Source organism: Lynx canadensis, chromosome F1 (genome assembly GCF_007474595.2).
Source record: "Lynx canadensis isolate LIC74 chromosome F1, mLynCan4.pri.v2, whole genome shotgun sequence".
NCBI lineage: Eukaryota > Metazoa > Chordata > Mammalia > Carnivora > Felidae > Lynx > Lynx canadensis.
In genome coordinates, this window is record NC_044319.2 from 864,526 (window position 1) to 880,155 (window position 15,630).

Genomic DNA, 15,630 nt, shown 5'->3' on the forward strand with positions numbered 1-15,630 from the left:
GGCCCTGGGTGCACACCTTCCGAGGGAGGTGTGATGTGGTGGCCGCCTCCAGCCTCCACGTGAAGCCCACCGTGCCTGCGCCTTGGCCTTGGGCTTTCGGGTGGTCGGCACCGCGGCCAGCGGTTTCTGCCGTCCAGTCGTCTGGTGCGCGTGCCTCTGTTAAGCTGGGCGGACAGTGCGTGTGGGAAAGTCCTGCGTGTTTTCACTGACGGCAGAGGAGGGGAATTAAACACGGAGGCGAAAAAGAAAGCGCGACTCGGGCGCCGGCCCGGCGCGCCCTGTGAAGCACCAGGCGGGCGTCAGGGAAACGGCCGGATGGTGGGGAGGCCCGCAGAGCTGCGGGATCTGTCCCCCAAGGGCCCCGCGTCCCGGAGGGAGCGTAGGGACAGAGGCAGGTGACCGGTCAGGGACGCGAGACCTATTTGACGGGAAGTGTTGATCAGGGACAAAACCACCCGGCACGTCTGACGGGAGGAAAACTTAGGCACAACGTTTGAAACACGTGAACAGTGCTGGTCTCGGAGAAGTGGGATTCGGCCACCTTTCTGTAAGTTTCTAGGGATTCCTGTAGCGGCAGGAAGGTCAGCATCAGCATCGCGAGCGAATCACGAGCTGGTCAGCGGACCCGGAGCCGGGCGCCCCCTCATCGTGTGGACCTGAGGCCAGGCTTCCAGGACTTGAGTCCTCTCTCCCCGGATGAGTCACCGCTCTGCCTTGGGACGGCAACTTGGCAACTTGGGACGGGTCCCAACTGCCCCCGCCCGTCTGTTGTGTCTGTAAAGAAAGGGATTTTCAGCCGCGAGGCCGGCCGGCCGCTCCTCTGGCCGTGGCCGGCTCCTCGCGCCGTCGGGGGTCACCTCCCTCACCTGCTGACCCGGCGGGTTGCCAGGACTGCCCCGGAGCGTCTTCGCGGAGGGGGCAGGACAGACGCACGGACACAGGACTGCCCGGCTGCAAGGCTGCGGCCGCGAGGGGCCCACAGGGCCCACACCACGATCCCACGCAGGGGAGCCCCGCGGGCCTTGCCGGCCGCCTGTCTGCTGTCCCCGACGCGTCCGCGCACAACGGCACGCTCGGCCCCTGAGCCCCGTGTGCACGTGAGCATCCGTGTGTCCGGCTCACTGACCAGACCCCCACCCCCAGGAGAGCCCCACGGGGACTCTGGGTGTGCTCAGAGCGGAGCGGCCAGGGACCATTTTTTGTTGAACCAATTCACGAAATCTTTGTCTGCCCTTGGGTCTCCAGTCCCAGGCCCCGGTGGACGCCGGACGGCCGTGCCCACCAGGCTTCAGGACGTGCTTCCCTGATGACCTTGGTTGGCGTTACTTGCCGGCACGTACCACGGGCCCGAGTGGACAGAAACGGGGGTCCTTCGCGGTTGGCGACCTGAGCGTCTCCCAGGCTCCTTCTTTGAGCTTTGCGACCCTGCGTTTGTCCCCGATCCCCCCTCACTGCTCAGCCCGCCTGCCCCCGGCCCGGGCCACCCCGCAGACTCTCAAGCAGAGGCGCCCTTTCACCTCAGCAAACACCTGCCGGGCCTGGCGCCCGGGGAGGGCAAGGGCAGGAGCAGGTGCCGAGACACCAGTCTGCTGGGTCGGAAGGTGCTCCTACGGGCTTCACCCCGCGAACAGGCAGGCCACCCGCAGCCCCGGAGGCGGGCACATCCGTGTGGTGAGTCAGGGCTGGAGGGAGGCTGAGGGTTCCCGGCCCGTGTAACTGTCTCTGTGACCTTGAGCCTGAGATCGCCTCTCCCTCAGCGACTCTCAGTCGTGCCGTGTTTCCCGAAAGCAGCCCCGACTCTAAAAATGCTTCCTTTGTGAAAGATGCCACAGATACAGGAAGGAGCGTAAAATGTCCGCCTAGCACTTGAAGGGTCACAACAGAGCAAGGATGGGGTCACCAGTCAAGGGCACAAAGCGTGTCGCAGGAGATGAACCGTGTGTGTGTCGTGCCCCGAGCCGTGCTTACCAACGCCGCGCCGTCTGCCTACAAACTCAGAACGCGGGTAGATCTAAGGTCACATGTTCTTATCACGAGCAGGAAAATTAATGAGGGTGGGAGGAGGTGACAGGTTTATGCCACGGAATGTCATAACGACTTCACAGGTGGCCGCTTATCTCCAGTCTCCTCCAGCCGTATTCAGTGGGCACGGCGTTTTGTACACAGTTGTACTTCAATAATGTGGGTCAACAGGAACGAAGCAGGACACGCGCGCCACAGAGGACCCCGGGCGCCCGCCCCACCCCACCCCGTCCCCCCAGAGGAGACCATTACGTGCCTTTTGTGCCAATCCCTTCCTTGTATTTCTTCTCTTTTTGTGAAGTTCTCCACAAAAAAGTGTTCTTGAGCTTTTCGAGGAAGCGGAGATCAAAAGCACTGTGAACACACTACCTTCTAAATTGCTGCAAAACGTTTCTCATCTATTCGTTCATGGAATTTCTTCAAATTACTGCCACAAATTTTTTTTTTTTTAACGAGAAAACATTTTCTCGTTAAAGCATAATCGGCGTGCGATGTCCTGTCCATATTTCAGGCGCACAACAGTGTGGTCACCCTCTGCCATCACACGATGCCGTGACAGGAGTACCGACGGCATTCCCCATGTCGCGCGTCACATCCCCGTGACTTACTTCCTTGTAACTGGAAGGTTCTGCTCTGGATCGCCCTCGGCCTCCCTGGGGCTCCCTGGGGACGCCGAGGCAGGTGCCAGGCGCGGTGTGAACGAGGTGCCCCCTGTCCGGCGGGAACCCGATCAGAAGCTCGGAGGGAGTGCGCCGCTCTGGGCCTCCTGCCTCCAGACTCGCTGGCTGCCAGACGGCGGAATCCGCGCACTCGGGTGCTCGGGAAGCGACGTGACCAGCTCTCCGGGGAAGGGACAGAAGAACACGTGCTGAGGGAAGGGGGCCAGGCAGTCTTCATGTTCAAAAGACCGTGGGAGGCGGGCGTTCGCGCCGTGGTTTCGCCCCGTGGGGGGTCCGTGTTGTGAGCGGCTGCAGGCTGGGCAGGTGGCCTCCCCGAGGGCCCCCGGCCTCCTCCCTCTGTCCCCCGTCTTCTGTTCCTGGGGTTCCTCCTCATTCTGGTGGGGCGCATCCGGACACCCTCCTGAAGGGTGGAAGGGGCGGAAGTAGACAAGACACCCCCTGCTTCCCGGGACCCACCTCGCCTCCCTGGAGGTTGGGGGGGGGGGTCCCGGAAGAGGGCTTGCCACTGGGCTCAGGAGAAACTATCAGAGCCATCGGGGTCGATGGGGTCGCAGAAGACTTAGGAGGGGCAAGTCCCAGCCCGGAAGAACTTCCGTGAGACCTGGCCCGCCGGTGGGAACCCTTCAGGAAGCGGTGAATGGAAACCCCGGGCCCTCCGTGCAGGCTCAGATGGGGGTGCGTCCCATGCCGGTGTCGCCACTCTTACTGCCCGGAGCCTGGACGCGAGGCCTGGGCGCCGGGCACCCTCCATGGAGCACGTGAGGTCTGAAGGGTTGGGGTTCAGAGCCGGCAGCCAAGAAAGAATTCTTGAGAGGTCTTCCGTGCAAAAAGGTGGTTTCATTAAAGGACGGGGACAGGATCCGGGGGTAGAAAGGGCCGCCCTGGGGTCGTGGGGAGTGACTGGTTATAGAGTTGGGGGAGGTAAGGACAGAAGTTTCCAAAAGGACTTTCATATGTGAAACTCCCAGGATCCTGGAGGCCTGGCTATTGTCAAGCTAAGGTTGTTTTTCTCTAACAAAGCATTAACGTTAAGACGTTAAGGCGTTAAGGTAGAGAGTTCCTGGAGAAACGTTTCCCCTGCCAGCTTCGGGTGTCCCTCCATGGGCTGCAGGTCATAAGGAAACTTAATTTTTTCTGCCATTTCCTTCTGCCTTTGTTCCCATTATCAGAGGATAGGCCAGCCGGCTCTGCCCAGCAGGAGGGGCCCCGCCCGCGGTCTGCTCTGCCCCTGCCCATGTGCTGCAGGGGTGGTGGGTGGGAAGGTGGTCTCAGATCAGTCCAAGCCATCATCTCCCCATCTCAAGGCTGGCGAGCGTTTGTGGTCGTAGGACAAGCACCTGGGCCCCACCCCTGGGCCCCACTGACGGTGTTTTTGGGCAGTTCGTTCCTGGGTTCCCCACCTTTAACTGCAAGGTGGGGTTTTACGGGTCCTCCCCGGGGGGAGACCGAGTGAGCGGGGCCCCCCACGCCCCACCCGGGGACCCCGAGGCAACACGTATCACGGAGGGGACACACCGACAGGCGACTCACAACCCAGAAGTTCTGAAAGCCAACCGCAGATAGTATTTTCCCAAACGAAATCCAAATGGTGCAAACGGCAGTGTGCCGCGTGAGCTCAGCCCCTCGGTGGGCAGCCCCAGAAGACACATCCACTGTTCTCCGGAATCTAGAAACCACTTCTGCTTCTGCGGAGGATAGGTGGACACATTCCTGACTGTCCCCGGGGTTAAACATTCACCCATTTCCTTAAATCTTTGACTCGTGAGGCTGGACAACAGGGTAGCTATTTCTTCGCCCCCACGGTATCCATTTAAAAAAATCACTGAACTGAAATACATATGGATTAAATGATACATCGTCTCAGGTTCATTTCCCAGTAATCCATGGCGGGCAGTCTTGAGGGACGGACAGAGGGAATGAGACCGGCCACGAGCTCATCGGCGGAGAAGCCGGGTGGGGGCGTGTGGGGAGTCACCCTGTCTGGACCAGGTGACATTGCTGTGTTTGGACCAGGTGACGGTACATTGCTGTGTTTGAGCTGCAAAACAGCCGCTGCTTATGGTTTAACCAAGTACTGTTCTTCCATATGTATTCAAAAGTTTCCATAGGAAATCATTAAATCACGCATTTGTTTTTACCTCTGTGGCTACATCTTGCTCCATAGACCTTGACCTGCAACCCGACAGTCATTTCAACAGGCGGTTGTTTTTCACAACTGGAGAGTTCACAAGTGGCTCGCGCCTAGAGGCTTCTGATGCTAGTTGCTTGAATTCGAAGAAACGTTATCCATTATTTGAAAAAGATTATCGTTGTTTCGAGTCATACTAGTCAATGGAGGCAGAACCTCTTACAGACCCAGGAGACACGACACAGAATTCCACTTCCTAACAAAGCAGCCAGTAGGATGTAGGAGGACAGAGGCTTTAGACTTAAGCCAGTCTTGGTTCGAATCCCCAGATGTCACTTGTTAGCTGTGTGACCAAGGGCAAGTTGCTTAACCTCTCTGGGCCTCAGTTTTCTCAAATATAAAAGGAAGATACTCTATTCCTCAGTTTTGATGTTTTAGTAAGATAATGTCTATGGTTCACCTTCCTCTGCACGCCCAACCCAGGCCACCGGGCAGAATGGCAAAGCCGTGACGTTTTGTGTTAAAGCACAGATACTCCAAACCTGTGCCCTGCAGAGCGTACGATGATAGTGGAAGCAAGTGAGTCCATGTTTAATAAGCAAATCTAAGCTGGACGCAAGGGTTGAAAGGTCTGCTCGTTACTTCAGCATCGAAGTTCTTCGTGAGCTAAGAATCAAGGAGGCACCCGAAAGCCAGCAGACGTGAGGCAGGGCTCACGAAGCGTGTGTTGAATTAACACGAGAACTCGCATCCGGCGCTTAGAGCTGATCTGGTGTGGGCGCCACGGTCCAGGTGGGCACAAAGCAGTTTGTGCAGAACCCAGAGGGAGGGATTGGGCGGGGCTGCTCGGGAAGAGGCACTTTCGGCCCGGGGTGGGGGGGGGGCGGGGGGCTGTTCCAGGGAGCAGGGACATCCCGGCAGTGGTTCCATGTGAAAGAACAATGCGCCTCACTGGAGTGACAATAAACGTGGTCAGGGGAGGGGGCGGGACAGGGGCCAAAGCTGGTGTATCACAAAGGTCCCTGTGTTAACCTGAGAAGTGACACTGTGACCCAACAGTGCAGAAGTGACGAGAGGCTGATGGCTGTTCCAGGCGGGGATTTACTGGGGCCCCGAGGAGTCAGGGGGGGTTGGGGGGGGGAAAGGCAGGGACAGGTCAGCATGTCCCCGAGGAGAGGTCAGGGAGGGTCAAGAGGGAAGGCAGGGACAGGTAAGCACGTAGAGATGGGACTTTAAAGGTCCTGCTTCTTCTTGGGCTGTGAGTCTGCTGACACGTTAAACCTCCGCCCTGGGCATGGGTTTTAGGATGGTAATGAGGGAGCGCGGGGGACAGGTCGGCGCCGGGGTCCATCGAGGCACACATGGGGTCGCCAGTCCCTGCTCGGCTTCCTTCCTACCACATGGGCTTCGCAGGCACCGGGTTTTTACGTTTTTCCCTCTTCCTCACGGAGGACCCGGGTCACGCACCGATCTGGCGGCTGGGGCTGAGGGGACCCAGGTGCTGGCCCTGCTCTGTGTCAACGGGAAGAATTAGAGATCTGGAAGGGCGACCCTGTGTGACAGTGTGCGAGGCTGGAACGGGACAAGGCACCACTGCCAGGGCCGCGTCTGGGGAACTCTCAGAAACGCTCCTACGGAAGCAGGGCCTCGCTGCCACTCGGAGACCGGAAGCCGCCTTCAAGACTCGGAGCGCGGGAGAGCAGGGCGGCAGGCGCAGAGCAGGTGCTGCTGGGACAGAGGGACCGACCCACGTTCGAGTTCCTCTGTCTTGCTGTGGTCTTCGGAGACGGAATATTCTGGGCCGTGACAGAACGTGCACTACTGGCCTCCGTGGCTGAGAGCCCCAACCTGACAAGCCTCCCTCCTGCCCCGGGGCAAGGCTCACTCGGCTGCACAGTCGTATCAACAGCCAAGAGGGGAAACGGTCCAGGAGGCAACTTCTGTCCACCCGCCCTCAACGGCTCACCCTCTGCTCCTGGGAGCAAAGAACAGCACCGGCGTCAGGCCAACTGAAATAACGCTCCCTCCCTCTTTCCCTCAGTTTCTCACCAGCCATGGGATGGGGGGACAGAGTGCGCAAAGCACCAGGGGTCTCAAGGAAAACGGAGGAAAGGAAGGTCAACTCAGCCTTGGGCCCATGTGGCTGTTCGCGGCTAAGTAACCCCCACTTTCGGTACTGATGCTCTGTTCTTAATCTTCAGTTTTCTACTATTGAAAGTTTTAATTAAGAAAAACATTTTTAAATGTTTTTATTTTGAGAGACAGAGCATGAGTGGGGGGAGGGGCAGAGAGAGGAGGAGACACAGAATTCGAAGCAGGCTCCAGGCTCTGAGCTGTCAGCACAGAGCCCGATGTGGGGCTCGAACTCACAAACAGTGAGATCACGACTTGAGCCGAAGTCGGACGCTCAACCGACTGAGCCACGCAGGTGCCCTCAAAATGTTTACTGCAAATCACATCAGATAAAGGATTGTGAATTATAGGGAAAATTGGGAAGTTAGTTTAAATTCTTTGACTGAGGTGAAGACACAGGGAAGAGCCCAGCACAGGGAGTGAGGACTTGCCACAGAGACCATGCGCCCGTGTGCTGGGCACTGGGTCCAGACCCCTTCCAGGCACCACCAGCCCAGGAGTAACCATCAGCCCGACTGCTAATGGCATCCGTGGCCGTGGCCTATTTGAACTCGATACGTTCCCGAGCAGGATGCGCGAGGTCTGGGATCCGAGAGCATCGCCTGTGGGGTTGCACAGTGACTGGGACACCTCGAGCGGCCGCTGCACTGCTGACAGATGTCGGGGCTGTCCCTGGTTCTGGTCTGGGATGGACTCTGCCGCTGTTTGGTGAACACGTGCACACGTTTCCGTCGGGTAGACGTGCAGGAGTGAGTTGCCGGGTTACAGGCTCTTCACGTGTCCCGGCCTCGGTTTCCGTACGACGAAGTCAGATTTCTATGACCCGATGAATCCACGTCAAGTCCGCACGTGGCAGGGCCACGTGCCAGGCAGCAGTCTCCTCGCGATGGCCTCGTAAGACGGGAGAATTCACTTTCACTGGACTCACCCCGGCACCAGGCCCTGGCTGGGTGAGGAGACCAGACGGGCAGGGAGCTCAGCGGCCGAGCCGGGGTGGGCGTCAGACGACTGCAAGGCTTGAATGTTTAGCTGCATGTTTGTGTTTGACCTTTTATACAAGTAAGTTGAAGAGAAAAGGCAAATGTTGACCCTAGCGATTGGCACGGTTCTTACACATCTAGAGCAATGGGACCACGGGCAGCGTCTGAGTGAGGAGGGCGCCAACTTAGGCTGGATCCGTGGCTTCTCAGCTTTGGAACACGAACAGGACAGTTTCCGAGTGAGGATCTCGTCCACTGTGTCCAAATGTGTTCAGTCCCCGAGTTCAGGCAGCAGAGCCTGGACGGCGAGACGCCTGCCATGCGGACGCGTGTGTCAAAAACGCACAGGGTGATTAGGTAACTAATCGGGTAATTAGGTTACTCTGAGCTTTTGGAAATAAGATCCTCCTGCGGACACGACTTCGCGCGGTTGTGGCGATAACCTGCGAACGAAAGGGAACGCCCACCTGCTCCCCAGGGACACCGGCCCCAGGTCTGTTCTCAGTTCAAGTTGCTCCTTCCCTTCCGCCATTTCCATCCTGGCCTCCAGGGCTCGGCTGAGACCTCACTTTCTCAGAACTTCCCTGGCCCCGGTGTGGCCCGGCTGCCCGGCCCCAGCCCTCCTCTTACCGCGTCAGAGCTCTGCTCGCGCTGGTTCACAACTGCCTCTTTCCTGGTCTGAACACCGTGTTAACTAGGCCATTATTAGTCTGGCTGCGCTAACGGAGGCCAAAATATAAATGGCTTAAGCCAGACAAAGGTCCAGTTCATCTGAGTCTGAGAAAACCGCTCACAGGTGCCCAGAGACCTTGGCTTCTTACCCCTTGTGGCCCCGCTGCCTCCCAGAGTGTCACCAGGTACCTGGTGGAAGGGGTCCGTGATCACCGAGCACAGCCCTGCGAAGGGCAAGGGTGGCGTTAAAAAGCCACACAGAATTTTCGTTTTCCAACACCAGTTGTGGTCTTTGGGGATGATCCCAGAGGCTCTGCTTACGGCCTCAGATCCAAAGCTTCCACGCAGGCTGCCCCAGGTGGGACAGGCCACGCAGGCCAGGCCGGGTCAGGTCAGGTCACTGTTCGCAGCACACCCTGTCACCAGAGGAAGAAGGGTGAACAGATCGTGGGGGGCCATCGCTGTTTGTGCCACACACACCAGCCTGGGCGAGGAGTTGAGGTCGTCAGCACCAAGTGTTCAGGGAGACCACGGAGCGTTTCCACATATGGACAGGACAGAATTCCAGGTGTTTCTGAACACAGGACCGGGTCTTTCTCACAAGTGGACTAAAAGCTGGGCAGGTTTAACTAGAGAGCCATATTCGTGAACCGGCTCTGCACCTCACTTCTGTCTGATGAAATGCGGGCGGCATCTGCCCCCCGGCGTGAGCTGGGGACCAAGAACTCATGACCGTGTGCAGCCTGCACATCGTGCTTACGTGGTGGCACCTTTCCTTCCTTCCGGAGAAGCACTGGCGACACGCACTGTGACCCTAGAGGGTTGGTCTCCCGCCTAGTAAGCGCCTGCCGTCCACCCAGGCCCAGCTGTCGGTGAGGCTCAAGGACACGCGGCCTGTCCGGTCGCTCACGCTCAGGCTGAGCTCAACTACTGAAAGGAAGGGTGCTCAGACCTAACGCTCAAGTGCCACGAAAACCTTGGCCTTTTCTCATGATTTGCCAGCTGGCTTTCTCCTTCTATTTGGCTGCAAAAACAGTCGAACCTACTACTCAGATTTAGGGCCCCAAACCTTCCGGCCTCTAATAACTGCCCTTCATCCTTCGCCACCTCTAGCACATGATGCCGTTCCACTGCCCCGGTGTCCCGTCCCCTAGGGTCCCAGAGCGCTGTCCCTGCCCCACGCAACAGCACCTGCGGCAACTGTGGGAGGGGTCATGTCAGAGGTCGCCGTGCTTCTGCGGGCTCCTCAGTAAAAAGGACGGTGTTTTATCTGCCTGGTGTGCTTTCCTCTATTCGTATTTCCTCCACTTCATCAAGTCCATTCTTAAAAGCAGCATAAACATTTCTGGAGCATGAAGGAGAGACTCTGGGAGGGGCTACAGCCGCGGACCCCACCGTGGGGAGCGCGGTAAACGAGGTGTAGCAGAAACACAGCACAGAGTGGGGCTTTCAGGACGGAGCAGTGACCTGTGGAAGCCTCAGAGGGGCTGTGGAAGGAGGACAATCTGGACGCCACGGGGACACAGCTGAGTCTGATGAGGGAGGAGACACTGACCTGGTTTCCAGCACCTTCCACAGGAGGGCACAGCTGGGGCAGCCGGAGATCTGGAAGGGGCCTGAGGCCACGGGACAGCGGGTCCCACGGCTGCTTTCTCGGTTGTGGGGGTGTCCTGGCGGCAGGAAACAAAGTATCTGGGGGTGACGCGGCCTCAGGTTGGCAACGTACCTCAGACGGCTCAGGGGAGAAAAGCTCTTTTTGCTGTGATTGCAACTTCTCCGCAGCACAGTTGAGAACGGTTCAAAACAAACGTTTTATTTAAAAAAAGTTATCAGTGATTTTATTTCAACAGTCAAACGTGTTTTACTTAAAGAGAGGGGAGGGTGTTCCCACGCGCGGCTGGTGGATGGGAAGCGTCCTCAGCTCGGAACGGGCCGCCATCCGCGTCAGGTCGGAAGGGGGGTCACCGGCTGAGGGACCGCTGCAGGGCTTCGTACATCACCTGGTCCTGAGAACAGGGGACAAGACACAGAGCTGGTGAGTGCGAGGTGGGCCGAGCCGTGCCCCCGAAACGCGTATGCGGATATCCCAGCCCCCCAGGGCCTCACGTGACCGTGACTGGAGAAAAGATCTTTAGGGAGGCGATTCCGTTCAATCGAAGCCCCCGGGACGGGCTCTAAGCCAGCACGACCGGTGTCGCTGCAAGAAGAGGGGCGAAGACCAGACAGGTGCGGGGACACCGTGTGAGGACGCCCAGTCTCCGGGCCGAGGAAGGAGCCGCCTGCTCGGTGCGCGGCCCGCCCCACGTGCCCCCCCTCCCACGGGGACTGAGGTTCGCCGTGGAAGTCGGGTGACGAGCTGCTTACGGCTCTATCCACGCAGCAAAGAAAGCCGGGTTCTAAAGTGTTCTGAGCGTGGACGGGAAGGGGACAGAAGCACCTGCAGTGCCGGGGCAGCTCCAGCAGGGTGGGGGGGGGGGCTGCCTTCAGGGGGATGCCCCGTGGGGTCTCGCCGGGGCCACACACGCATCTAAGGTCTGGGGCAGCGGCTCGACCGCTGCTTGTTTAGGCCGAGGCAGGGCGTGCTCGTGTTTCGAGCCCTCGAACACCCGTTTTTAAAATCCAATGTCGTTCTTCTTTCGGATGCGCGAGGTGCTCGCGAGGTTCGAGGACCCGACGCAGTCGCAGAGTGAACGAAGCCCCTCCCGTCGACGCTGTCAGGTCTTCCCTCTGTGACACGAGCACTGACGCCGCTGCGTTTCCCTCGTGTTTGACTGAAGCGGCGGCAGAGCACACAGGACCCCTGCTTCCCGACGGCACGTTGAGAAGGCGCTCCTCTCTTCCGAGTTGATCCGTCAGAGCCTCACAGCGGAGCCACCGTCGAGTCCGCTCCGCTGTCGTGAGTGCTTCCAGGGGAAGTTCCCAGAGCCGCCGGGCCAGCCGCAGCGGGAATCCGGTTCAGTCCCGGGAAAGGGCTGGGCCCCCCATCCCCTCGTATCCCGGCCAACAGGCATCATCAGGTTCGGAGACCTTTGCCTGCTGCCAGGCAAAGACTAGTATCTTAGTTGCTTTTCTTCCATTGTCAGCAAGGTGAGGAGTTTTCCGTCTAACGAGCCCGTTGGCTTTTCCGTGAAGGGTCTGTCCCTGTTCTTCATCTAGCGCCTCTTTTCCAACATTTTCTGTGTCGGTCTTTTCCTCATCAATTTCTGGTCGTTCTGATTCACCCTTGGTGACATTAACTGCAAATATTTTCCTTATTTGGTCATTTGTCTTTTGACGAGCTTCTTAGCGCAGAAATTTTTATCCTCGTGTCAGATTCTGAGTCTTTCATTTATGTTGCCGGGTTTCGCGCTGAGAGGAAACAAGGCACGCCCCGCTTGAACTTCCAGACAAATCTCTGGTCTCCTCCTACTTTGACGGTTTCAGATTTTACTTTTAAACTCTCCCGCCGCCCCCCGCCCCCGTCCCCCACCTGCAGTGTGACATGCGAGTCCGACTTGAACTTCTGGAGACGGCTTCCCAGCTGCCCCGACATCGATCACCGTGTTTCCATCACTGGTGTGGGGGACACTATTATGTACTGTATACTACGATCAGTTCCTGTGCCATTATCACAATGTTCTAATCACTGAGGCTTGTGTTTTTTAGGCCCCGCCCCCAGCTTGTCCGTTCTGCAGCTTCCCCAACTGTTCCAGTTTGCTTGGTTCTCCACATGCTCTTTGAATCGTTCTGGTTTGGTCCCCAAAACAAAACGAGCAAAAATGAAAACAAAGACCAAAGAGTAGGGCCACTGAAATGGTTTCAACAGTAACAAACGGCCTCAGCACTGACACGTCTGCCGGCCTGCTCGGGGAACCTCTGCCAAAGGGACACGGACGTCCCGGCTTCCGGCAGGCACGAGGACAGGGCTGCTGAGAGGTGCGCAGAAATGCAGCTACGCTCCCAGAGGCAGCCACGCACGGCAGGCTCTTCAGCACGTATGAGGTTTCTGACCTTTTACGAGTGAGTTTACAACCGGTATCTTTTTCTGAGGGCAGCCCTGAGTCAGATAAAGGCAGAACGGATGTTCTCTCTAGGCAACGACTCAGAGCCCTGAAACAGAGGGCAGGGCGGATTTTCCACTCAAGAAGGAAACCCATTTCCTGGACTGTACTCAATGTTTACCCCGGTTTGAGACACGGATTTGAAAAAAAAAGTCTATGCACTTACTTCACTCATTTTTCCAAGTGCCTCTCAAACGGTTTCAAAGGTAAACATAGAGTAGGTATTAGTGAAATGCCCAATTAACTTTGAAATAGGATAAAGAAAGGGTCCTTGTATACCAATATCACTGCTAAATCATAAACAGTAAAGACATTTTAAGCATGCTTTGTTTATAACCAGGTTAAAACAATTCCTTTTTCTGCAGTAAAATAACTTTTTAAAATTCTAAAACATGATTTATTGGAGAAATATTAGAAAATATAGATCAGCAAAAAAAAAAAAAAAAAAAAAAAAATTCTCATTTCCAGAGGTAACTATTATTATTTTGGTCTTCCAGAACTTTTAAATTACTATTTTGTCAATTTTGAATTCTTTTGAATAGGTGCTGCACTCTCAAGGTTCAAAGTTCAAAGAGGAGAAAAGGTGAACTTTTACACCCCTGTCCCCCTCCGCCACCCCCTCCAGTCTCTCCCTACCAGCAGCTGTCACCCGTCTCCTAAGTAACTGTCTCATGAGGGCCAGTTAATCTGCCAAACAAGGAGGGGGCTGCCTTCACCCTGATGTTATGCCTCCTTTTTAAAAGATCAAACAAATTAAAAATCAGTTTGGTCATCTGCTTTATTTAGTATTTATTCAAAATTCATACTATGCCTACCTCCAAAAGAGAAGCTGTAGCTTCTTATTCACCAAGTTTTCCAGAAATCAAATATTTAAAGTTTAAAAACTTATGATCACCACAAATATTAAACAGAATAAAACAGTACAGAGTCTCACCAGCCCATACGTGTAGCCTTCCACGGATGTTCCTAAGAGAATAAAAAAATTCTACAAGGTCTGGAATGATAGGTTCATGACTGTTTTTAATAAAATCGGTCACACTGCCTTTGTCACGCGGCCGAGACCCTTTAAGCAAAGGCTGCACGCGAAGCACCTGCGACGTGGATGGAACTAAGGGGCCGGGTTAGTCCGTGTTCTGTGCACAGGGGCCCCGTCTTCTGCAACTTCTGCATCTGCGAGCCCAGCACAGGGCCTGCGCGCGTGCAGAGCTTCGCGATCAAGGTTGAAATCTGGATCTCAGGCAAGCTGTTAAAACACAGCTAGGGGAGAAGGGACTCTGACTTGAAACGTTTTTCTCTCAAGTGTCAGTGGGGTAGAAATAATCAGGGAAATGAGTGACCCGTGTACTCCTGAGTGGGAAGAAGAGAATCAAAGAGCCACGGCCACGACTTCGATGAGCTAATGAGCAGTTTCGTGGTGTGGCTTCCATAGAGGAAAGAAAACAAATCAGACCGTGTGTTTGATGAGGTTTCCTTCCTGATGGTGGAACAGTGCCAGAGTGAGCAGAGTGAAAAGACTGTCATCCGAGGTAACAAACATCTGGGGAAATAACCTCAAGGCCTCAACATTTAGCAATGGCTGACTGGGTCTCAGGTCTCTGGTGAGCAGCGAAACCTGCACAGTGGTTATGCTGTGCTGGCCCATGAAGCGACACAGCCTAGACACAGGGCTCTGAATTCTGAGACGCGGCTGGCGGACGGCCGTCTTACTTGTCGGGTGTCTGTCCTAATAGGGTGACGACCCATTAGGTCCTCTCAGCACCAAACAGGACCTGGTAGCCCGGGCAGGGATCTTTGGAGGAGGGAGCGAGGACAAGCAGGGATGGGGAAAAGGAAGGTCCGCTCACTGCCGTCACCACCCACCCTCAACCGGTTACCGAGGGCTTCCTGGGTCGGGTGACACACTGCTACGTTTGGCCTCTGAACTACGTCCGCCAATTAAGTGCGGACACGGAGCCCACCTGACGTGCTGTCGCTGCCCAACTCCAAATGAAGAATCATGTGGTGCCAGGGAGGGAAGCGCTCTAAGGTAAGAAACGGCGCCAGCTGGCAGGCAGGTGCACCTGGCTTAAGAACGTGCTGGACATTTCAGGACTCGAATGACCGGCCCTGCAGATTTGGGGACGGTACGGGCACACCTTTCTTCTTGGATGTCTCCTGACCATGTATTCAGTGTTAGCGCGTCTCGAAGCAATTGCCACTTCTGTAAGTACGTCTTCAGGCTAAAACGTGATGTGTTCCTTTTGCATTTAACAAAATCTAGCGATTCTTTTTCAGCGTGAAAAGATGACTCAAAATCCCAACCCGGCCACTAACAAGTCAATTCACTTGAGTACCAGAATCCTATCTACAGATTTTCATTCTAGGTCTTGAGGTCATGACCTTTATAAAAACTCTGTGGCCCTCACAACCCAGCCTGGCCAGAGTATCGAATTTCCTAACTGGCCACACTGGTTGGTTCTGGCGTGGGGTCCTAAACTGGGCTGGGCCGACCGCAGACTCCCCTGACACTCTCCCACCAGAGCCGGCAGGGAATTCTCTTGCTGGGGGGTGTCTGGGGTTGCAGGCAACCAGCTTCCCCCAGGAAACCCGTAACGAGGTTGCACAGCCAGCGTGCCCAATGCCAACCGTGCTCTCACGACCCTTGCTATGTGGACGAGTTCTGTTTCCCCCACTTATCTTAGCTGGATTGGGTTTCCATCATTTACAACCAAAAGAGCCCTAATATTAAAAGCAGAAAGAGGTGGCTTATAAATGGGCCACTCAGTTTCACATCCAGAAAAGCATCACCACAAATGCCAAACCTTTCTTTTGGTTTGATTTTACTTCCTTTCGGTTTGGCTTCTGAAATGGATTGTGTGACTCTGCCTGTGCCTCGAATTTCAATGGAACTGTCCTTAACCAGAAGGAAGACGTTCTTCGCCACCACCCAGAACTGAGAAGACCAAGAAAAAAGAAGGAACGGAGACCCCTCCAAT

At 56.0% G+C, this 15,630-nt stretch overlaps 1 protein-coding gene across 6 annotated transcripts in view; it reads right to left on the reverse strand.

Moving 5' to 3' along the window:
• Nucleotides 1-10,425: 10,425 nt before the first annotated feature.
• Nucleotides 10,426-15,630, reverse strand: part of NVL (nuclear VCP like) — a 90,770-nt gene continuing 85,565 nt past the window's right edge. For 3 of the 6 annotated variants that reach the window (XM_030302105.1, XM_030302104.1, XM_030302108.1), the window contains one exon: nt 10,426-10,621. In XM_030302105.1, the coding sequence (XP_030157965.1) occupies nt 10,560-10,621 (62 nt within the window). In that variant the 3' untranslated portion in view covers nt 10,426-10,559. Of the gene's footprint in view, nt 12,342-15,630 lie in introns of all 6 variants that reach the window. The other 3 variants (XM_030302106.1, XM_030302102.1, XR_003965840.1) reach the window with 2 other exon arrangements.